Source organism: Ursus maritimus, unplaced genomic scaffold (genome assembly GCF_017311325.1).
Source record: "Ursus maritimus isolate PB19 unplaced genomic scaffold, ASM1731132v1 scaffold_14, whole genome shotgun sequence".
Lineage (NCBI taxonomy): Eukaryota > Metazoa > Chordata > Mammalia > Carnivora > Ursidae > Ursus > Ursus maritimus.
The window spans coordinates 67,133,915-67,158,515 of NW_024423786.1; the positions used below are offsets into that span (position 1 = coordinate 67,133,915).

General features: G+C 54.6%; 1 protein-coding gene across 1 annotated transcript in view; it reads left to right on the forward strand.

Annotated features, from left to right (window-relative positions):
* The first annotated feature begins 21 nt into the window (after positions 1–21).
* The window catches only part of LRRC75A (leucine rich repeat containing 75A), a 43,349-nt gene continuing 18,769 nt past the window's right edge, over positions 22–24,601 (forward strand). Inside the window, exon 1 of the mRNA XM_040630077.1 lies at positions 22–273. Within this exon, the coding sequence (XP_040486011.1) occupies positions 22–273 (252 nt within the window). The remainder of the gene's footprint in view (positions 274–24,601) is intronic.

Genomic DNA, 24,601 nt, shown 5'->3' on the forward strand with positions numbered 1-24,601 from the left:
GGGCAGGCGGGCGGCAGCGGCATGGGCACCCGGCAGACCAAGGGCAGCCTGGCCGAGAGAGCCAGCCCCGGCGCGGCGCCCGGCCCCCGCCGCGAACGGCCGGACTTCTGGGCGTCGCTGCTGCTGCGCGCCGGGGACAAGGCGGGGCGCGCGGGCGCCGTTGCGGGGCTGCCCCCCTACCACCGGCGCGTCGGCATGGTCCAGGAGCTGCTGCGGATGGTGCGCCAGGGCCGGCGGGAGGAGGCGGGGACGCTGCTGCAGCACCTGCGCCAGGTGAGCGCGGGGAGGGGGCGCGGGGGGCGCGCCGGACCCGGGAGCGCCCCGCCCCTTGCGGAGCAGGCCCGGAGCGCCGAGGGCACCGCCCAGGGCCCCCTCTCCCGGGGATGGAGCGGGTCTGGCAGCAGGTGCCTCGGAGCTCCCGCTGAATTTGAGGCCTCGGGGCGGGGCGGAGGAAGGCTGGCCGGGTGAGGCCCGGCGGAAGGGGACCTGTTGGAATAATGTCCCCGCTTGTCTCCTCCACAGGCAGACAGGGAGGCAGGTCCCAGGGATGGTCGGTGGGAGCGGATGCGGGGAGGGATGCCTGGTCTGGGCCAGGGCGCTTTTCTTCCTCTCTACCCGCTGGCAGTCACCAAGGGTCCTCAAGGACTGCGCAGTCGTCAGTTTCCCCAGGGGGAGGCCAAGGGCACAGCCCTGGGACTGGTGAGGTGCCAGTCCCGAGGTCATTTGCCCACCCGGGAGGCATCCTGGTTTGTGGTTGAGGCGGGAGGCATCCTGGTTTGTGGTTGAGGCGGGAGACAGCGTTTATCTCCCCTTGCTTACTTTGGCAGGTGCTCAGCCGGGAACCCCTGCTGAACAGTGGAGATGGGGGGGGCGGGGGGCTGGCTTGGTTTCCTGTGTGAGTACCTGGCTGCAGGCACTTCAGGAGGCAGCCAGCACTCTGCCTTCAGCCTGTTCCTGTCCCTATCCCGTTGGTTAGGAACTGACTTTGCAGATCTGGCCAGTCCCCTTTGCTTTGGGGCTGGCCTGGGTGGATGCTGTTATCCCCGTCTCTGGCTTATTTTCCTCCTTCACTTTCTTTTGAGGGAAGGGGCCCCCTGTTCCATGGATTTCGTTGAGAGAGAGGCAGGAGGGTGTATCTCCTGGATCACCAAACAAGTTGTCTTGGCCCAGCTTTGGGGGTGTGTGACAGAGTTCAGGCCCCATACGCCTCCTCGATTGACCTCCAACAGTGGTAGAGTCTACTGCAGAGCCGGGAGGGGGGACCTCAGGTGGCCTTTCTGAAGTTTCTCTATCACTAGTGAAAGAGGCTGCAGGAGAGCCTTCCTTGTAGGCGCTTCCAAAATCTAATCAGACACACATCCCTCCAGGATTTTGTAGCACCCTTCCCCGCCCCCTCCCCCCAGACACACACCTTTGGTGTCTGGTGGGCTGTTGCCGAGGAGTGTGTTCCCAAGGTGTGAGCTGCACAGGGAGAAGGAAGCAGGGGCTTGGGGACTTGGGAGGACGCGGGGCTGCTGCTCTTGCCTCCACTTTTCCAAACGGCATCCAGAATAGTGCCTGAGATGCTGCTGGATCCCTAGGTGTCTTCTCTGAATTCAGTCATTGAAGAAGGATGACATTGTGCACGACAGAACTTCAGCAGTGTATATTTCTCTGTCTTTTGAAAATTGGAAGCCAGCGGATGGCCTCTATGGAAACTCTGTTGCTTTCAAACAGAATGATGGATTTTCCAGACCATCCTATCCCATTGTGCACCCCAGACAGTAAGAAGGTTCTGCTGATCACGTGTTATTCCCCCAGCACTGGGGTGGGTACTTCAGGGGGTACAGAAGAGTGGAGAGGGCTGACAGGTGGGGGTCAAGGATAAAAGAACGGTCAGGCCAACATTCCCCAGGGCCGTTCGCGTAGGGCGCGCAGGTGTTGGCAGACACCGTGGGCCCCTCCAGTCCCTCTGAAACTGAGTGGGTTTCCACATCATGAGGCTGAACTTCTCCCTGGTGTTTAGAGGGTAGATAAGCTCCTGTGGCCTCACGGGGTCCTTGAGACAGGGAGCCTTTCCTGGGAAAGGTTGGTCTTGTTTGCCGTCTGACACCCTTCCTAGTGGCAGGACTGGGAGGGTTGATGGGGGCATGATGGGGGTTAATCAGAATCGCCCCTTTTCTGTGAAAGCAGCAGGATAACTTGCCTTCCAGCTCCTGTGTCAGGCTCCCTTGACCTCTGGCTTGTGGGTGAGGGCCTCGGGCCTCTCCGGAGTCAGCGATGGGCCTGCCCGAGGGGTCTGGAGAGCTGCCCAGTAGCCTGGAACATACAGATCAGGGCTCCTCCCAGAAATGGCCATGGGCCCTGAGCAGTGTGAGAGGAGAGCCCAGGTGTCCAAATGTCCGTGAGAGACACAGAGAGGCGGTTTTCTAGGACCTTGAGTTCCTTTAGAGGACTGTCAGGCTGGATCTGTGCAAAGAAGTGGCTCTTTCTCCCAAATTGTGTTTCCTTTCCAGTTGGCTCCTCTAGTCTGGGTAGGCCATGAGCTCTAGGGTTGGAGGGGACTTGGGTCTTCGACCCCTGTTGTTCTCTGCCTCAAGTCCCCGAGCATTTTGAGCCCTGAATGAGCGACGGACACTCTTCACAGACCAATGCACCAACATGTACAATCTTGTGAGAATTCCAGAGGGTTTGCAGACCCCCAGGTTCAAGATGTGCTCCAGTCTGGTACCACGCCTCCCCTGCTATGTGATTTGGAAACAGGGACCTCAGGACCTTGTGTGGCAGTTTGTGGCGGCCGCTGGTGTCACTTGCTTCTGATCGCCCCCCTTTCGCCTCTAAGATCTGGAGGGTTGTTTCCCTGATTGGAGGCTCTGAGGTCACTTGCTGGAGCGGTATCAGGAGGCTTTACTTAATGCTTACGATCCTGAGCTAGGGTTCAGGGGTTCAGGCAGAATACCAAGAAGCTGCCGGAAGGAGTACAGCAACCCTTCTTTCTGCAGGAGCAGTGGAATCGCGAGAAGAGCCTGGGGCCAAGGGTCGGCTCAGGCAGCTTGCCTCTCCGTCCTTAGTCCGCTTTGACCTTGGACCAAGCAGATAACCTCTCTGAATTCTATTTCCTCATTTCCCAAAGACTAGCTGGGGGCCTGAGCAGAGCAAACGCTACGAAGTACGTGAAGCTGAGTTGGCTGTGCAAGTCAAGATACACTCTCATGGCAGTGAATAAGGAACAGGAGACGCGGCCCTACTTAGGGGCCGGCCAAGGCTACGGGCAGGGTCTTGGTATCCTTTCTCAGGCCAGGCCCAAAGAGTTTTTGGATCTTGCCAACCTGGCCGGAGCTCCGTCTGGATCAAAAGCTCAGTGCAAGTTCAGAAGCAGTCTGGCGTGGGGAACGTGTGGGGACAAAAGAAGCCAGCTGTGGATAGAGAAGGCCACTCCTCTCCCCATCCCTGGGCTCCATTCCTGCAGGCCCGACCCTTCCCCAGACGCTTCTCCCTAAGCTTTGGGCTCAGGCCGCCATCTTTAAGGAGCTCTGGGGAAGAAGTGCCTTTAGGCATGGAGAGAGGGCAAATGCCAGGCTGTGTGGGAGATGGGCTGTCCCCTCTTGAGCCCAGCAGGCTCTCTGAGGCCCATAGATTGCCCACTGGGTTGCTGGCCAGCTTCATGGGACACTAGAATAAGGAGTTAGTTTCCCCGGGATGCACCAAGCTGAACAGGCCCGCCTCCTCATGTTTACCTGCCTCCCTGCTTTCCCCGAAAGACGATCTGATTAAGTCAGTTTATTGCCGTTCAATATGGCACAGCCCTGCTGGGCAGAGCTGTTCCAGGGTTGGCCTGTCCAGTCCCACCCAGTGGTGTGGCTTGGGCCTGGACGCCTGGTTCAGTCAGCTGGCTTCACTCTGTACCTGGGAAAATGAGCCATGTCAGATAACGCAAAAAACGAACCCCACGCCAGGGCCCAGGGAAAATAGCGGACAAGCACTGAGAGGCTCCCTGGGAACCTGGGCACTGGACAGGTGTTTCCTACCTGGAGTCAGAAAGATGAACAGAATGGCCTTGAAGGTCACCTTTTTCCTCTGACACCCCACCTAAGAAAATCTCTTTCAGTGAGTCGCTTGGAAGGCCACCAGACACCAAACAGGGAGCCCCCCCACCCCCACCCTTGGCCTCGATCTGAGTCTTCCCTGACCTGGAATGCCTTTCCTTGTTTTCAGTGAATGTTCCTTGCCTTTCCGAGGCCAGCTTCCATGTCAGCCCTTGGCTCTGAGATTCACTCGCCTTTTAGGTCCCGCGACACCAGGGAGCCATTAATCATCTGCATATAGTTTTTCACCTGACAGTAGATTTTGTTGGTCAGACTAAGTCATTGTGCTTCCTGAGCGCGGAGACCCCGCCACCACCGTTGTCCCTGGCACGGTAGTGAACACCCACAGGACTGTGACATTCTTTAATAAGTCTTTGCACTGTGAAGCTATGCATCAGCCCCCACTGTCACCGTGTGTCCTCAGAAGGCTCTCGAATCCCCAGCCACAGCTGTACGTCTGGGGGCTTATTTACTAGGCCTTAGTAGGGTCGTGAGATCTGACACGTTTGCCTCCTGCATGGCGGGATGTCTGGGAGCAACGTCCTCGGGGCCTGGCTGTTCCTGGCAGCCTGCCAGGTGGTGGTGTTCTTGGAGAGAGGAGTGGCCCGGTGCCCAGGCCTCTGTGGGCACCCTGGAGATCCCGTCCTACAGGTGCAGTCCGGAGCCTCTGTCGAGGTCGCAGGAGGGGAGCTGAGCCAGGAGGGAGAGCCTGGCCTCCCCGTTCCTGATCTGGTGCTTATGCTGAATCATGTTCCTTTCGTCCACAAAAGAGAAAGCTTCCTTTTTAAAATCCACCGCTCTCTGACTGCGCTGGGTGCAGGCATTTCCAGTTTAGAAAGCTGCAGAAGGAATCCCTTGCCAGAGCCTGCTTTGCTGGTTTACAAGACAGGGAGACGCGGCAGCCTCTACGGCCAGCCACCGCAGCAGGGCTGGGAGCTGGGCCAGAGAGCTCCTGCATTCTGGAACAAATGCCCACCTCCTCAGAGATAACCAGCCTCTGCTTTGCTGTTCATCTTCAGGGCTCCTAAAATACCCTGGGGTCCATCTGTGGACACCCCACCTTGGTGTCCCCCTCTTTGGTGCATGGTGACCACCCCCCTTCCCCAATGTCATTTCACTTCCCTTCACACTTTCCTGGGACAGGGGCCATAGATCACGTACTGAGCACGGTGGGGTTTCAAGAAATCCTCATCGAATGGATTTTAAACTTCTTCTCGGGCACACGTCTGTGCCCCAGGCCACTGCCCCTGGAACTCTCTCTCAGGAGCCAGCATGGTCTGGCTCCGGCTTCTGGAGCGTTTCCACTCCAAGCATGGGGCCAGGTTATCCTTCCAGCAACCTGCAGAGTTGACACCGCCACTGCCCCCCCCCCGCCATTCGCAGGCTGCCAGCGGCTCCTCTGCCCCCGCCCCCAACACTCCTCCTGCAGGTGAGAGCCACCTTGCAAAAGAGTCACAGGGGTGATGAGGGCCTTTCTCTGGCTTCCGCACCAGGATGCTCAAGGGGTGGGGTCAATGGCGGAGGAGATCCCCTCCTTTACGTGGGGATCTCCGCCAGCCATCTGCCCCCTCTTTCCCTCCAAGAGCAGCACTGTGGGGGACCCGTGAGAAAAATGACACACACAGCCACGCGCTCCATCCACCCCCCACCCCCGGCTGTACCACAGCCTCATTTATTAGGAGAAATGAGGGGTGGGAGAGGAGCCCAGCTGTCCAAACCAGACTCAATCACTGTGTCTTGGGCTCACTGTCACCAGGAGAGCTGGCTGTCCTGATGAGATTGGTGACCTTGGCACAGGGAGCAGGGGTTGGGGGGGGCCCCCCTCGTTCTGTGCCTGTTCTCCTCCCCACCCCACCCACCGGCCCTGAGCTGTGCCCACGTGGCTCTCCGGGAGCATTTCCCAGCTTTTTTTTTTTTTTTTTTTTTAACTTTTATTAGCTCCAACTCCTGGCTGCTACAGCCATATGGAGTTCTGCTGACAGCCGCTGCTCAAAGGGATGTGGCATTTTGATGTTTCTAACTTTATCTTAAGCAGCATAGATGCAGGAGTCCGGCTGGGAGGGTGGGGTGGGGGGGTGTCAGAGCGCGTCACCTGCAGAGGTGGCCTCACTTGGGGCCTGGGGTCGGTGCCCACCTCCAGGCTGTCCCCCTGCCCCTGCTCAGCCCTCGGCGTCCATCCCTAGCTTTCTGCCGGCGTCGGCTTCTCTTTGTGCTTGTGTGTTTCTCTCCGTGTCCTCGGGGCCGGGGAGCAGACTCTTCACCTCTTGTTAGCCGGCCGCCCCTGGTCAGCTTCCTTCTGCAGCTCGCCCCCAGCCTCCCTGGCAGGAGGACAGAAGGGCTGGTGGAGGTGGAGAGTGGGGTCCGGATCATTTCAGTCATCTGCTGGGCGCTCCGGTGCCTTGAGCCAGGGGGCAGGCAGCTGGAGACACCCCTCCTGTCTGCACGTCGCTTTCTAGTCCATACAGCGTTTTCCCGTGTTTATTTTGCTCCTTAAATAGTCTTGGGAGGTTGGCAGGATATTGCTTACAGTAAAAAAAAAAAAAAAGGCAGGGGTTTTTAATATTATGAAAGCACTGAATAATCATTGTAGCAAAAGATGAAAAGGCAGATGAGCAAAAAGACAGCGGGAATTAAGTCATCTCTTCCACAATCGCGGGCCCGTTCTTCCAGGCACTGTTCTAGGCACGGGGGAGGCAGCGGGCAACCAAACCGCAGTCATAATGCTTCTTCCTGGCGCTTGGAGGGATTGTGAGGACCCAGGAGGCTGGTGCTGGGGCAGCCACTTAGCATGGCCCAGAGGAAGGACTCTGCAAGGCTAGCCCCCTTCGCTGGCAACCAGGAGCCCTTGGTTCTGGTCCGAGCTCAGACCCTACCTTGCCCACTTCCTTCCCTTCTCTGGCCTGAGTGCCCCCATCTACAGAACGTTGGGGTGTGTGGTTGAGATGGCCCTGAGGTCTTCTGCCACCACACAGGTTCCAACCAGGCTTCCGAGGTTTCAGAGAGACCCATTCATTCCCATCTGTGGTCACTTATTTCTTCCAGGCTCGGAGCCAGATTCACGTTCAGGCCCCAAGGTCACTCCCTTGTCCCCAACCAGTGCGAGCGAGAGCCAGGACACAGGGAGGGGCTTCTGGAGGGAAGCAGCCCCCTGGGGCTCTGGGGTCAACCCCTACACACACACACCCCCACGCTGGCCACGGCAGAGGCCGGCCTGTCATGCATACAGCAGTCTTAGCTGACCTACCCCTCCTCTGACAGAGGACAGTAGTCACACAGCATCGGGGGCAGAGGCGGAGCAGGGGACCCGCAGACCTTCACATAGCTCCCGGCCACAGTGCGTGAGCAAAGACCAGTGTTGACAGAGGCCTGCGTTGTCCTGTGAGCCCTGCACCCGGGGTGTCAGGAAGGAGAACAAGGCCTGTCCCCAGGCTTGGCCAGGCCCTGCTGGGACCTGCTTCTTGGGGGAGTCATTCAGGCTTCCCCTCCCCCCCACCTTGTCTGCCCCCAGGAGGCTGCCTGGGCCCCCCTCACATCTGCCTCTCTCCCCTCCCTCCCGCAGGCCCCTCCTTGGTGCCTGTGTGCTGCCCCCAGAGACCCAGAGTCCCAGCCCAGGCAGAGCAGGCGTGGGGGGGAGACTTGTCCTCGGGGCAGGACCCCCCCAGCCCCTTCTGCAACCTGGCCACGCTGCTGCTTGGTTCTTTGACCCAGCAGACTCCTCCTGAGCACCCACGGGGCGGGCGGCCCGGGAAGAAGTGGGAAAAGTCAGGCTGGCCACGGTGCTCATTTTAGAGGGATCAGAGGAGCCGCTATACCGCGGATGGTGGCGAGTGAGTGTAGAGCCAGCCGTAGCCAGTCAGATGCCCGCTCTGCCACTGACTCTGGCCACAGATGCAGGGAGGCTGCGCTGGGCAGAGAGCCAGAGGAGTGGCCTCAGGGGGCGGCAGTGGGGACATCCAGAGGGGCAGGGCCCACAGCACTCCCGCAGGGCTCCTGCGTGGACGCCCGCCCCGAGCCTGAAGGCGCAGAAAGCCCAGCTCCCTGTCCGCTTCCTAGCTGGGGCTTTGCCTCACCTGCCCCGAGCGACCCTTCCCAGCAGCCCTGGTGCTTGGGCCTGGCCTGTGCATCCTGCCCTCCTCCCATGCCCTCAGCCTAGGTTCCCCATAGAGCGCACCAGTGCCCCCACAGGGAGCTCCGGCCCTCTCTGTGCCCCTCCAGGCACCCCAGCTCCCCACAGCTGCAGGCTGCCCAAGGAGGCTTGTGGGACACCGCGGGCCCACTGAGGACTGCTAGGCAGGGGGTAGGACCCCCAGGGGAGACGGGAAGCCCTCCCCACACAAGCGTACCATCCACCTCCAGGGAGCGGAGGCTCACAGCCTGGGAAAGCAGCCGTCTGTGAGCAACCCCCCGCTTCCTCCACAGCCCCTGCTGCCCTTAGTTCTGTCCGTGCAGTCACTGCCTCCTGGAGCTTCGGGCTCAGACCCCACACAGGCAGGAGGGGGGCAGGATTCGTCCCACGGGGCTGGGGGCTGACGGAGACTGGGAGAGTCCACCCCACCCTGGACGTCAACCTGTCTGGCGCAGCACACGCTGTACCGCAGCCAGCTGGGCCCGGCATGCCTGGCAGGGACACACACACACACACACACACACACACACGCACACACTGTGCAGACCAGACCCTGGGGAGGGCTGGAGGAAGAGAAGGACAGGAGCCACAGGGGCTGCTGGGGAGGGACGGCTCTGTGGTCAGCTGGGTGGTCCCCGAGGAATCCCAGCTGGGAACAGAACATGTCTTTCTGGTTTTCACTCCTGGTAAATGGTCAGACTGCAACTGTCCATCCCACTGTCCCGGAGGCCTGCACCCATAGCTGGGATACCGGACCAGGGCGGACATTCCCCTGCTGAACGCCAGCCTGCCTCGCCCTGCCCAGCCCTGTCCGTCCTGACAGTGTCACCACCCACTCACTGCCTGACTCTGCTCCCCTTCCCACCCCAGACCCCGCTCAGGCCCGCCACCCTGCGAGATGTCCTCCTTCACGCCTGCCAGGACCCAGGTGTTGATTCAAACTCCAGTGTCATACAGTAAACTCAGTGTGACTCTGACGGATTTGCCGAGATTGGTTTATATTCTCTCCTCTTTTTTAAAGATTTTATTTATTTATTTGACAGAGAGAGAGAGAGCACAGCAAGGGGGAGCGGCAGGCAGAGGGAGAGGGAGAAGCAGCCCCTCCACTGAACAGGGAGCCCAACCCGGGGCTTGATCCCAGGACCCTGGGATCATGACCTGAGCCGAAGGCAGTTGCTGAACTGACCTGGCCAGCCAGGCGCCCCAGGTTTATAATCTCTTACTTAGGGCTCCTGATGGCCTTCCCATGGGGCTGTCTCTTTCTCCCTGGGTAGGTGAGAGAGTGAGAGAAACAGGCTACAGAGGAAGAAGCATGGGAGGGGCTCTAGGCCCACCTGGCACCAGGCGCAGGGCCAGGCTGCTGGCCTTCTAATGGGCCACCTGACCATCTTGCCTACTGTGGTCCCGTTGGCTTACTCCTGGCTGTGATGCTGGGTCCCGGCCACCAGAGAACAGGAAGGGCTGGGGTTTGAATGTCCTTAGAGAATCAAGGGGCTTGGGTCTGCCCCTTCCCCCTCCCTGGAGGACTTGGACAGAGAGAAAGGGGTTCCTGTGGTTCCTCTGCTCCTGGCAGCCTAAGGAAAGCAAGGACTTTGTTGGTGTGGAGGCCATTCAGTGAATCCAGGGGACCCAGGGACACCTCATCACCTTGCAAGATGTAGGGCATCTCCTTGCCCATACAGTTCCTTTGTGAGAGGTAGAGGACACCCCCTGGTTGGCAGAGCCAGAGTCAAATCTTGGTGAGTTCAGCCCCACCGGGACACCTTTGTGCAGTACACGCCCTGCACAGCTGTACTCGGCAGCCTTGGCGAAAGTGCACAAAAGTTCAGTCTTTATCAGCTGAGGCCAGTCAGAAGCCTCACCCCTTTCCCATTCATGTCCTCAAAACAGCCTTCCCAAATCACCTAAGGCAGGGAGTAGTAAAGTGTCAGCCAGCATGTGATTTCTGACTCTGAGCCAGATGCTCGCCCTCTTCTTCCTAAACTGGGGAGTTAGAGCGGTTGGGCATCTTCTATAAGGTTCCGGCTCAACACTCCTGCCTCTCAAAGCGTGTCAGACAGAATCAAAAACATCCTGATGCAGGGGCATCACGGTGTCCTTCCTGGCTGGGCTCCCAGGGGCTCTGGCCCCTCCTGTGTCCCAGGGATCCAGGAATTCCCCTCCAGTTTCCCAGACTGTTTCCGTGCCTCCCCTAGTTCTAGGGGAAATAAGGCCTGGATGCCTCCCATCCCCTGTAAATATCCCCCACATCTCCCCATAAAATAATTCCATCCGATGTAGCTTGTCCTAGGATGTGCCGGTCTTCTGAACTTTTTGTTATTCTCGACTGCACTTATATCTTCCACTTCCTTCCAGAGTTGTGGAGTTTTGTGGTGGATACACTTTGAGGCAGGATCCTTGCCCTTGGGGTTTCCAGACTGCTGGTGGCCCAGAGACCATTGGCAGTGTGGGGGGCTACAGTTCCTGGATATGGAAACTCAGACACAAAAAAGGTTATGGGACACCTGGGTGGTTTAGTCAATTAAGCGTCTGCCTTTGCCTCAGGTGATGGTCCCCAGGTCCCGGGGTCCTGGGATCAAGTCCCCCATCGGGCTCCTGGGAGCCTGCTTCTCCCTCTGCCCCTCCCCCTGCTCATGCTCTCTCTCTGACAAATAAATAAATAAAATCTTAAGGGGAAAAAAAAAAAGGTCCCAAGGTACCTGTTCCAAGAATTCCCATCTCTCCGGAATTCACCTGCTGGTAGAGAATCCACCACGCAGGGCGAGAAGAACAGAAATGTTTTTGGTCTATGACGTACCTCAAAGAGAGGCTGGTGCATGAGCGAGGACCCAAAAGTGGGCATTCTGGGGGCGATGGGGAGAACAGGGAAGGGGGAGGGGGCCATGCCCGAAAAGGAGAGGGGTGTTGGGATGGAAGTAGAGAGGCTGTTCTAGAAACTAGCGAGGGGCCGGCCAGGAAGCCCAGAGGAGCAAGAGAAGGGGTGCAGCACAGGGCTCCCAGGTGTCCCGCCTGGGCCACGGTCTGGAGGGAAAAGGTCCACCAAGGGAAATCCTGTGGGCAGAACGCAGGGATGTAGGATGGAAAGAGAGGCCTTGGACCCTGCTGGAGAGCTCTGAGCCCGCGCAGGGCCTGCGGCTCTGGGCCTCTCCCCTCCACCCGCTCCCCTCCCTCTCATGGTCCCAGGAAGCCGTGGACAAACTCAGTGACCTCCCAGAAACCATGCCAAGGCCCCTCCTTCCTTTTCAGCCTCTAAGTCCCACGGATTCCTTCTTGCTACTGCTGGTTGAGGCCCTGTTCCTTCCGTCCACCCTGAGGACCAGGGCCTCAGGCCAGGGAAGATTCTGTGTGGCTGGGGCCCCAGCTGGGGGAGCCACCGAGAGCACAGCGGTGGCTCCCTTCCCCAGGCCAGCGTCTGTCCTCCCCTCTGCCGGGGGGAATGACGTGCAGCTCCTTAGTGACAGGCCCTCGAAGTCACCGATTCTGAATGGAAAGTTCTTGGGAGAATTGGCTGATGCATTGGCTGATCGTGGAGGTGAAGGAAGGCCTCACACTGGGCCCTGGACCCTGGGGGATCTCCTCCTCCTCTCTCTGTGCCACTTCCTGCTTGGAGTTGGGAGCGAGCTGGATTCAGGCTGGATCCCTTCTCCAGCGTGACTCAGCTCTGCTCAACCAGATTCTTGGAGGCTTTGCCTGGGCCTTGGCTCTGACCTAGAGACTTAAAGTGGTAGAGACCCTTAGTTTGTCGTGGTGGTTACTTTTACGTGTCAGCTTGGCCAGGCCATGGTACCCAGTGTTGGTCAAACAAGAGTCTAGATGTCACCACAAACGGGTTTTTAGATGAGATTAATAGACTTTGAGTAAGGCAGATGGCTCTCCAGAATGTGGGTGGGCCTTATCCAATCAGTTGAAGACCTTGAGAGACAAGGTGGGAAGGAATTCTGCCTCCAGATTGCCTTCAGACTCAAGACCACAACGTCAGCTGTTTCCTGGGTCCTCAGCATGCCAGCCTACCCTACAGACTTCAGATTTGCCAGATCCCACAATCACGTGAGGCAATTCCTTCTCTCTCTCTCTCACATACGCACACATACACACATACACCTTTATTGGTTCTGTTTCTCTGGAGAACCCTAATACCTTTGTCCTCTATGGGTTGGTGCTAAAGAGAAGAAGTTAGAAACTTCAAGGGACTCTGAGGCCCTCCCATCCCTGCAACTCATTCACTGTATGAGACAACCCTCCAATCCTCAGCTTCTCACTCTGAGAAATGGGCTGTTTCTGGGAAGGCTGTCCTACTTGGGAAGCAGGATGGTAGGAGCCAGAAGGAGGGTCTGACTCGTGCCTCCACCTCTTTGTCATTGCCTGCGGTTCCTTTGACAGTGGACCAGAACGTTCATCTCAAACTGACAAAATTGACCGCAGAGAGGGACAAATGCATTCACCGGAAAGCATAAACAACCCAGGCAGACTGTTTCCCAAGCAGAAAGATCAGGAAGGCACTGGGACGATGACAAAGTGCCGAGAATTCTGGAATGTAGAAAAGCTAGGGGCCCTGGGGGACCCTCTGGCCCCAGGCTTCCTGCAGAATCCCAGCCCCACAAGATATGGGGAAGTGGGGAGGGGCTCGGAAACTAAGTTTGGGAATTAGCGCAAATGCCACCCGCCTTTCAGAGAGTAAAGCTCAGTAGCTCACACGTTCCTCAGACAGGAGAAAGGAAATGGCTATTTGTTGAATTCCTGGTGTTCCAAACCTCTGGGGGCCAGGGCCCCCTTCCGCTCTCTCCTACTTTCTGCTCCCTCTTCTGGAAGTGCGGTCGTCCTTTGTAGGAGAGCTTGCTGCCCGGTGCAGGGGATGACTCGCCGGGAACCACACAGTGACTTAGGGTCTAACCCAGGACACGGACCTGCGGTGCCTCCTGTCCTACCCTGAGCAGAGTCTAGGTGGAGATGTGACCAGGGGGGAACAGACCAAACCCATTTCAGGCCTGCTACACCTCCCAGCTGACTATATTTTTCTAAAGAAAAAGTATCTTTTTTAAATTGTTTTGAAGATTTTATTTATTCCTTTAGAGAATGTGAGCAGGGGGAGGGGCAGAGGGACAGAGAGAGGGGGAAGCAGACTCCCCACTGAGCTCGGAGCTTGACCAGGGGCTCGATCTCACAACCCCGAGATCATGACCTGAGCTGAAACCAAGAGCCAGACTTAACTGACTGAGCCACCCAGGCACCCCCAGAAAAAGTATCCTTTCCCTATTTATGTGTTGCTACTGCTGTTTCTTGGATTTTAATTAAATCACACTTGGCAACAGCCAGGCATCTGTTTCCACGGCCCTGTTTCATGCAGAGGGTCATTTTGAAAGACTTCGAAGTTAAAACACAAACACGCAGCCGGGAAACCCCTCACCAGGGGAAGGTCCGCCCAGCCCCTGCATCCCGGTGGGGAGGGCGGACGCAGCCGGACCACTGGTCAAGGTTAAGGAGGGCCAGCCGGCCAGGATGCTGGATTTCAAAACCCTGCAAGGGCCAGGTGGCCAAGGAGGAGCAGAAGAGTCACCAGCCACCCCTGCAGGGACCAGAGAACCCACTCCTTGCCCCTTGGCCCTCAGCCAGGCGGGCAAGCTGGGCAGGGAGCATGCGCGTGCATACGCACACACCACATACAGAGACGCACACACATGCATACACACCACATCTACACACGTACATGCATACACACACAACACACCACAGACGTATACACATTCCACGTGCATATACACGTATCACATACACGTACACACACATACACATATGTACATACAAACAGACTCAGCCTGGATGCTTGGGTTTTCTCAATTACTACTTAAAATATTGAAGTGGAAATTTTAAAGCCTGCCACGATTTTATGTTTAACTTACAAATAGCATTTTTCTGGGACACCTGAGCGGCTCAGTCGTTAAGCGTCTGCCTTCGGCTCAGGGCGTGATCCCGGTGTTCTGGGATCGAGTCCCGCATCGGGCTCCCTGCTCGGTGAGGAGCCTGCTTCTCTCTCTCCCTCTGCCCCTCCCGGCTGCTTGTGCTCACTCTGGTGCTCTCTGTCTCAGATAAATAAATAAATAAATAAATAAATAAATAAATAAATAAATAAATAAAATCTCTAAAAAAACCAAATACCATTATTCTGATGAATCTAGTAGATTTAAACCGCTGTATGTAAGGGTGTGGGACTTATAACTTCAGTAAGTCCATTTCTTTAGATATATCTTAGTGTTGTTACTGATTTAACACATTAAGCTTTCTTTTTTTTTTTTTTCTTAAGTTTATGCACAGCCTTCCTTAAAAGCAGGACTTGTCCCAAGTTCCTAAGCGGTTCTTAAAATTTAACAGATTAAGGTTAGGAACAGGGCGCGTATTAAGTTCTCTTGAACATTCTGTTTTAAGTAGGCTCCCCGTCCAACGTGGGGCTCGAATTTACAACCCCCAGATCAAGAGTCGCACACTTGGGGCGCCTGGGTGGCTCAGTCGTTAAGCATCTGCCTTCGGCTCAGGGCGTGATCCCAGAGTCCTGGGCTCGAGCCCCGCATCAGGCTCCTCTGCTGGGAGCCTGCTTCTTCCTCTCCCACCCCTGCTGCTTGGGTTCCCTCTCTCGCTGCCTGTCTGTCTCTGTGTCAAATAAATAAATAAAATCTTAAAAAAAAAAAAAAACACAAAAAAACAGTTGCACACTCCACCGACTGAGCCAGCCAGGTGCCCCAGAGATGGAGTTTTTCGTGTTTTGCAGTGTTTTTTTGTTGTTTTTGAGTAGGCCCTACACCCAAAGTGGGGCTTGAACTCGGTACTCTTGGAACCCCAAGATCAAGAGTCACATGCTCTCCGACTGAGCCCGCCAGGCGCCCCATAAGCTTTTCGAAACTGTCCCAAACTCGGCCAGGTCCTCGCTGAGCGTTCTGCTGGAAATCAGAAGCCTGAAGTCCCATTACTCATGGGTACATGGTAAATTGGAATCGCCAGGCTAATCTGTTAGGGGCTCTCGTGTATCTAATCCTTCTAAATATTGCAAATGTGTCAGATACGAGATGTGTACATACCTAAGGTTATCTGCTCGTGATTCGCTCCCGTATCGGTTTAATTCAGCCCTTTCTGGGTGAAGGACACTTTGTTGCCACGGAAACGGTTTTCCCCCTGGGAGCACAGGAGCCCGGGGTCTGGTTGCTGGGGCCGAGACACTTCAAGTGCCACCAGCAGGGGGTGGTCTGAGCCCCCTTGTTCCCTCTTTCTCCAGCGTCCTCCCCCAGCCCAGCCCCAAACCCCAGCTCCTCCGCTCTCTTGGATTGTACCTGTTGTTTCCTATAGTCTATCTTGTAGATTCTGCTTCACAGAGTTTTTTCCCCATTCTTCCTGCCCTCGGGGCCCCACCTCTCGCAGCTATTCCTGGCAGCCTCTTGAATGGCGCACACTGTCACACCCTTGGCCCCTTGGCTCCTGGATTTCACGTGGGGGGCTGGTGGTCAAGCTAATGACAAGAGTCACAGGGAGCCAGAGGGAAGATTCCTTAATGGTTACCTTCCCTCAGGGCAGAAATCCTGCTATAGCAGTGCTGACTGATTATCTCTCTGCTTACATACCTCCAATGACTGTGAGCTCACCACTGTGGGTATTTTTTTTTTCAATTATTGTGGTAAAGCATACATAACGTAAAATTCACCATTTAGGGGCGCCTGGCTGGCTTAGTTGGCAGAGCATGTGACTCTTGATCTCGGGGTGGTGGGTTCGAGCCCCACGTTGGGTGTACAGATAACTTAGAAATAAAATCTTTTTTAAAAAATCACTTCTTTTTTTAAAAGATTTTATTTATTTATTTAACAGAGAGAGAGACAGCCAGCGAGAGAGGGAACACAGGCAGGGGGAGTGGGAGAGGAAGAAGCAGGCTCCCAGCGGAAGAGCCTGATGTGGGGCTCGATCCCAGGACTCTGGGATCACGCCCTGAGCCAAAGGCAGACGCTTAACGACTGAGCCCCCCAGGCGCCTCCCAAAAATCACTACTTTTAAATGTTCTTTCTCACATGGAGCAGGGAATCATCCCAGTGCAGGTAGTCCTACAGGGAGCATCTCTGACCAGCCAGTCCCACCTCAGGAAGCAGACAGCAAAGAGTGTGTCAGGGATACACGCACCCAGAGAGGACCCAGGGCTGGTAGAAATAGGAAGTCGATTTCTGGGCACATGGTTCTGGGTTGCCCACAGCTGTGCTCCAGGCAGGGCTGGGTGAGGGGAGGGGTCCCAGCCCACTTGCCCTCCTTGGCACATCCCCTGGGGAAAAATGCCCCCTTGGTTTTGAATTGGGTGTATTAGTTTCCCGGGGCTGTCATAACAAAGGATCACCAACTTGGTAGCTTAGAACAACGGAACAACTCGGTGGCTTATTCTCACTGCTCTGAAGGTCAGAAGTCCAACGTCAAGACGTTGGCAGGGCCAGGCTCCCTCCTAAGGCTGTACAGGCGATTTCATGGTTTGCCTCTTCCAGCCCCTGGCGGTTAGGACTGCCTCACTCCAGTCTCTGCCTCTGCCTTCCTGTCACCTTCCTCTCTGTGACTCTTACAAGGACACCTGTCGTTGGATTTAGGGCCCACCTGAATAACCCCGGCTGATCTCATCTTGAGACCCGTGACTTAAGCACATCCGAAAGGACCCTTTTTTCATGTGAGCTAGCATTCGCAGGCTGCAGGGACTGGGAACGGGGACATGTCTTCTCGGGAACCACCGTTGGGACAATGCATCCTCCATCACTTTCTCACACTCAGTGTGGACACCCACCCCAGGGGCCCCTTCCGTTCCCTGGGGCGCTTTTAAGACCCCTTCCTGCTTCCTCAGAGACTCTTGTCTTCCCTCAGCCAGCCGCCTGAAGTCTGCACCAGGCCCCCTCCCTGGCTCGGGAGAGCTTCTGGCTCCTCTCCCCCGCGGTTTCCTGGGGCCGCATTTCCCGAAGGGCACCTGATAGCTGCCTTCTCTCCCCTGGGAATCCCCTGGAAGGCCAGCCAGAATGTCATGGGGGAGGGCCCACAGAGGAGTTGGTTCAGCCGGGGAGGCCAGTATTCCCCGGACCCTGCCCATCCCCTCCCTCAGGAGGGGCTGCCTATGATGTTCTGGAGAGCCAGGGGGGTGGGGGGTGCCTGGCAAAGAGAAGCCAGCTCTGCTTCCTGCTTGCCCTCTGGACTCTAATTAATCTCCTTCTGGTGGACTGTGTTTGATTACAACCTCATTAAGCAGCTTTGCACATTCGGGCTCTGGTGGTTTCAATATTGAAGCTGTCTACCTTGGCTGGTTAATATTCAGGGCTTGCAGCCGGCCTCCCTCCCCTACTCTGCTGTCGCAGACGCGGTGGAGTCATGCCTGGAGGGGAGAGACAGAGGCAAGCTAATTTCCCGTGGGGCCTTCCTTCTGGGAATGGGTTTAGAACCTCCATTTAAAAGGGAAGGGGGTGGCCGTGGTTTAAAATAGCGTGCGCCTGGCAGCCTCCTGTGTGGCTTCCCCCAGCCTTCCCCTAAAATACCTAAGAAGACATGCCAAAAAAAAAAAAAAGATGAAAAACGCTGAAAACAGAGACAGGTGGACAGTCTGGGAGGAACCTCCTCTCGCTCTGAGACAGACAGAGCTGGCCCCCAGCTTCCCATCAGGAATCTGGGGCCTCCCAAAGGAGGGAAGCCCCTTTCTTCCTCAGTCTGAGGATTTCATGAATCAGGAAGTCAGGCAGAGGCCCCTTTCCCACTCAAGCCGTGATTTGGGGGCAGAAAGAGTGGTGCTTACAGCCTCCCCGCGGCACACCCCTCCCCTGCACCCAGGAGGCACGGGCGGGGCTGGGTAGCCACCGGAAGTGCAATATGGCCAGCGGGCTGGGAAAGTGCTGGGACTCAGACACCATTGTAGATTTTCACAGACTCCCCTCGGAGGCCCAGGCTGTGGGGGTGGGGGAAGATGTCCCTTCCCAAGGTCAGAGTGACATTGGCTCAGCGTCCAAGGCTGGGCCCTGAGCTGGCTTCCTCAGCAAGCCAGAGCCTGAAAAGGTGGACTGGACTCTTACCCAGGAAGCGGCCATGGGACAAGGTCAAGATTCCGGTTATCAGTTCCAGTGTGTGGGTGCAGTTTTCCACCAACAGACAGTCCTCAGACACCAGCTGGCTGGGTGCTGTGCCACTCAACTCTTTTCTGACACTGTCTACCTGGAGAGAGCATCAGATCCCACAGGGTGAGGGCTTGGTCCTACAAGATAGCCCCCCATCCCCACTTAAGATGCCATTTGAAAGTCCGGATTGTCACCTGTGCTTCTGACCCATAGACTATAGGTTGAAGGTTCCCCTAATCCTCTCCTGGGGTTCAATTAACTTGCTAGCGCCACTCATATCGGGGAAAACAGTTTACTTACTAGATGACCGTGTATTACAAAGGATTTAGCTCAGGAAGGGACCATAGGGCAGGGGATGGGGAGGGAGTCGGAGCTTCGGGGCTGAGCATGCCATTCTCCCCCATATGTCTTTGGGTTCCAACCCTGCAAGCTCTCCAAACCCCATCTGAGGTTTTCATGGAGGCTTCATTACGCAGTCATGATTGATTAAATCATTGGCTGTTGGCGACTGCCTCAACCTCCAGCCCCTGTCCCCTCCCCGGAGGGGGGGGGACTGAAAGTCACAACCCTCTAACCACAGCAACCAGCCCCCTTCACTAGGTGATCCAGGGGCTTTCCAAAAGTCACCTCATTAACATGACAAAAGACACTGTCACTTCCATCACTTAGGAAATTTCAAGGATTTTAAGAGCTCTGTGCCAGAAATGGGGACAAAGACCAAATATATATTTCTTATTATAAATCACAGTGTCACACGAGGCAGATGATAGACGCGGGTCTCACTAGATTGCGCCTCCTTCAAGGGTGAGCAAGTGAGGGGAAAAAAAAAAATCCTGGGTGTAGGATACATAAATGCTATGGAAGCTGAACCTTGACCTCCGAAAAGGATCTACACCGCACGATCTGGAAGAAATGAACTTGGTGGGAAAAGAACAAAATGCCACCAAAAGAGGCCAAGCTGAGATGGAAAAAAAACAAGAGGGTGAGATGGAAAGCGAGATTAATGAGAAAAATAAGAATTGCTGGGATGTGAAATCCTAGCCCACTTGCGGTCCTTACTGGAGGCAGTGGAAGCCAAGCCTGGTGCTACGGAACAGGGGCTCAAGGCCAAGGACAAGGAAGGCAAACTTGAGACCCTCTGTGAGAGTGTATTGTGGAAAGGGGTGCCTGGCTGGCTCAGTCCGGAGAGCGTGTGACTCTTGATCTCGGGGTTGTGGGTTCGACCCCACACTCGGTGAGGAGATTACTTAGAAATAGAATCCTTAAAAAAATAAATAAACGATGAAATCAGAAGACGCTGGGAGCCAATGTTGGTTTTCCTGATGAAGAGACAGGCTGAGAAAAGGTTCTTGTTTGGAGATGGAAAGATGGACAGTGGACACACAGCAGCAGAAACTTTTAATAACCGAGTGTGATAGGGAAAAAAAGTGGCCAGATGTGCCTGTCCCCTTCTCCTGATGCCGCCTCCTATCTCTGGAAGACGTCTGTGTTTGTCTTCCTGGGTCTTTTCTTAAATTGTTGCAAAACACACAGAGCATAAAAAGTACCATCTTAACCATTTTTACAGGTCAGTGTCGTTGAGTGCATTCACATAGTTGTACGATCTGTCTCCGGAACTCTTGTCATCTTGCAAAGCTGAAACTCCGTACCCATTAAACACGAACTCCCCATTCCTTGTCCCCACAGCCCCTGGGAGCCACCATCCTACTTTCTGTCTCCGTGAATTTGGTGGCTCTTGGAACCTCGTATAAGTGGGACTATCCCTTTGTGACTGATGTATTTCACTTAGCATGATGTCCTCAAGGTTTATCCATGCTGTGGCATATATGGGATGTCATTCCCTTTTGTGACTGAAGAAGACTCCATTGTATGTGTCAACCACACTTGGCTTCTCCATTCATCTGTGGGTGGGCACTTGGGTTCTTTCCACCTTTCGGCGGTTGTGAATAATGCTGCTATGAACACAGATGTGCAAATATTGGCTTGAGTCCCTGCTTTCGGTTCTTTGGGGGCATATATGGTAATTCTATTTTTAATTTTTTGAGGAAGTGCCATACTGTTTTCCACAGTGACTGTACCATTTTACATTCTCATCAGCAAGCACGAGGGTTCCAATTTCCTCCCATCTTTGCTAACACTTGGTATTTTCCAGTTGGCGAGGGGGGTGATCTAAGATCTGGATCAGCCAGAGATGTTGATTTGTATCAGGAAGGGGAGGGCCGGGTGCTGAGAGGGTTGGCAGCTTGAAGATGTGACGCTGAGGGGCAGGTGGGGTCAGGGGAGAGATACTGGGAAGGGATTTTTGGAGTTTTGAGGGGTATCACGAAGGGAGGCCCCTTTGGTGACTTTGAGAGATTGTTACAAAGACATCAGTGAAGGGCACCTGGGTGGCTCTGTTGATTAAGCGTCTGCCTTCGGCTCAGGTCATGATCCCGGAGTCCCAGGATCGATCCCCATATTGGGCTCCCTGCTCGGCAGGGAATCTGCTTCTCCCTCTGCCGCTCTCATGTTCTCCCTCACTCTCTTTCTCTCTCAAATAAATAAATAAAATATTAAAATAAAATAAAGACATCAATGGCTTTGCAGGTCCCCCTGTATGTTGAACTGGTGTTCCCAGGAAAGGGACAGTGTGCTGGGGCTGTCTAGGAGAGGCAGCTAAAAGTTCGTGGCAGAACCATCCTGTGGACCTTGGGCAGAAAAAGCAGCGAAAGACAAACATCGGGTGACTCAGAGTCATTCGTGGCGCTGAATCCCAAGGGCGGCCAAGTGATGAGTAGTGACTGTGGCATTATCCAGCCAGATTGTCTGCAGGTGTGATTTCAATATAAAAAAGTTTTTGGGGACACCTGGGTGGCTCAGTTAGTTAAGCATCTGCCTTCCGCTCAGGTCATGATCGCAGGGTTCTGGAATCGAGCCCTGCATGGGGTTCCTTGCTCAGCAGGGAATCTGCTTCTCCCTCTCCCGCTCCCCCTGCTTGTGCTCTCTCTCTCTGACAAATAAAGAAATAAAATATTTTTAAAACATTTTTTTTTGGATAGGCTAGAGCTCAGAAAACAACCCCCCCTCCCGTATTCCGAGGGGAAAACTCCTCCAGCCCTGCAAGAACACAAAGGATGGATATGAGTCCAGTCATGGGGAAGTACTGAGGACAGGTAGCAAACACTCCAGCTCGGTCCCCAAATCCATTTCCAAACCTGAATGCAGAATGCCAAATCTTATTGTCAACAGAGTAGTTTTAACATTTAAAAAGAAAAAATGGAAGAGCAGAAATTGGATCTCCAGCTATACCCGCAAAGACCAAGCAGGGGTGGAGCTGGCGGGCTGGTAAGTTGAAATTCCCAGTGACCCTCCTCCCTCCCAGCCCCACAGTGCCAGTCCTCCAGAGCCATTCATCACTAGGTTGAAAGTCTGGAGCCAGATCCTTGAACTGAATGTCGCTCCTTCTCCCAGACACCAGCCGTGGGCATGTGAAAGCGTCCCTCTCCTGGACCCCTCAGCGTCAGCCCTCAAAGCTGCACCCACACAGAGAGCCTCACCAAGGGGTCAGGGTAACTCGAGAAAGAAGGAAATCTTGCTATGTACAGAGTAGGAGTTTTCCCTAGGACCCAAAGGGAGGGCCTTGGGCAGATAAACCCTTTTCAAAGGCTCCCCAGCATCTAACCTGGCTCCCCAGCCCTCAGGTTAGCCCATTTCTCCAGAGCACCCCGATATTCTAACCCTGAAGTTCTCAAATCCCTTTCGGTATCAGGATTCCTTTATACTCTCTGTTTTAATTTCTTTTTAAAACTGAGGGGTGCTTGGCTGGATCAGTCAGAAAAGCATGCGACTCTTGATCTCCGGGTCACGAGTTCGAGCCCCACGTTGGAGTAGAGATTAAATAAACCTTAAAAAAAAAACAAAACCAAAACCCTGAGATATAATTGATATTGTGTTATTTCATATATAATTATTGTGTTTATCATTGAAATACAATGTATGAAATTGAGATGTCATTGTCACTGTGTAAGTTTCAGATGTACAACTTGGCTTTGATACATTGATGTTACGGTATGGTTGCCTTCGCAAACACCTCTGGGCATCACATACTTGTCATTTCTTCTAGCAGTGGGAACAATTAAGATCTAGTCTCTCAGCGAGGTTAATGTTCGTAATAGTTTTGTTGTCTCCAGTCACGGTACTGTGTATTAGATCCCCAGGACTTTTTTTTTTTTTAAGATTTTACTTATTTATTTGATAGAGAAAGCAAGAAAGAGCATGAGCAGGGGCCGGGGAGAGGGAGAAGCAGGCTCCTCAAGGAGCAGGGAGCCCAATGCGGGACTCAATCCCAGGACCCCGGGATCATAACCGATCCCAGGACCCTGAGATCATGACCTGAGCCGAAGGCAGACACTTCACCGACTGAGCCACCCAGGCGTCCCTTCCCAGGACTTATGTATCTACTAGTTGCTAGTATGTACCCTTAAACCACATCTCCCATGCACCCACCCCCAGCCCCTGATCACCACCTTTCTACTCTGTGTTTCTCAGTTTGGTCCTTTCTAGAGTCCACATACTAAGTGAGATCATCCAGTATTTGTCTTTCTCTGTCTGACTTTTCTCACGTTGCATAATGCCCTCAGGGTCCATCCATGTTGTCGCAAATGGCAGGATTTCCTTTTTTCTCACGGCTGAATAGTATTGCATGGTACGTACCACATCTTCTTTGTCCGTTCATCCGTGGACAGACACTTGGTTGCTTCCGCCCCTTGGCTATTGGGAATAATGCTGCAGTGAACATGGGAGTGCGTATTAGCTCTCCGGTGGCCCGTTTTCATTTTCGTTGGGTATATATCCAGAAGTGGGATTGCTGGACTGCATGGTAGTTCTATTTTTAATGTTTTGAGGAAACTTTGTGCTCTTTAAAATTATTGAGGACCTCAAAGAGAGATTTTCTCTATGTGGCTTATATCTAGTGGACGCTAGCTACTATATGAGAAATCGAAACAAAGCTGTGTTAAAGATTTATGTATTCATTTTGGGGCGCCTGTCTGGCTCAGTCGGTAGAACATTCGAGTCTTGATCTCGAGGTCGTGAGTTCAAGCCCCACGTTGGGCGTAGAGCTCACTTAAAAATTTTTTTATTTATTCATTCTTTTAAAATTAATAATCTCGCATGTGAAAGAAACTTTCACAAAAATAACTACATTTTCCAAAAGAAAAACATTTTTTTCCCCCTGAAAGAAAAGCCTTTTAGTGAGGAGTGTGACACTGTTTCACACTTTTGCGAATCTCTTTAATGTGCGGCTTGAACAGAAGACAGCGGGATGCTCATACCTGCCCTTTCCACAGTGGGTCTCTGGCTCTGGGCTGTTTCGGTTGAAGTCTGCAAAGAACAAAGAAAATCTAGGTCGCGCAGATAGGTCATGGGTAAAGAGGAGCTCGCAGGGCCCCTGAAAGGGACTAGAGACCACACTTTGAAAAATGCCAATCTAAAGCTGATCTATGTGGGTCTCTGCTCACTTTTTGGAAAGCTATACCCCTAACCTCAAGCCCATCGTCTCCCCTCCCTCTGGAGTGAGTCCTTAAACCTGGTTCTTCACGCTCAAGTAACACGGGGACCCCACTTACACGGGGTGGAGTGGGCTGGCCCCCTCGGTTCCCTGCGGGTGGCACTGTCCAAGGAAAGTTGCCTCCAGCAGACACCCAGACACGGGGTCTGATGATCCCAGGTTTTCTGATGAGGAGAAACCCTACATGCAGAGTTCCCAGCGATGGTGCTGCTTAGACCATATTGAGGAAGTGCTTTTCCTCGCGGCCTGGTACTTTGCAAAGCGGACCAGCCCCTCCAAGGCCAAAGCCGTGCCCAGGGTGGCCTGGAGGAGCTCCGTGGATGCAGTGGGCACTGCTCACCTGCCCCCCTGCTTTAGCCCTTCCTGGGAGCCAGGGCAGACTGGTGTTGGAGGTCCCTGTTGGACAGCATTAAGTGGGGCCATCTGGAGGCAAAGTTGTGACACAGTTGTCCCCAGTAAATTCGCCTTGGGGAGAGGGGTGGGGAGGCCACCTGGGAGGCTGGAAGTGCCGCGAGGTCCTCAGGACCCGTGAAATATCCTAGAGGAGGACAAGCATTCGTGGGCCTAGGTGGGGTCAGAACAAAGAAATACGGCAGCGGCATTCGGAGGCCGGTTTTCCCTGTTACAGCTTCTCGGTACCTCCAGCCCTGGGACCTTCGGGAGCCCCACCCCGGCTGGAATTCACAGGGAGGGTGGTGGCCTGACTCACAGCCACCCAAAGTGCAGTGAGCAGGGCCACGTCTGCCTTCCTGGGGGGGACCCTCCT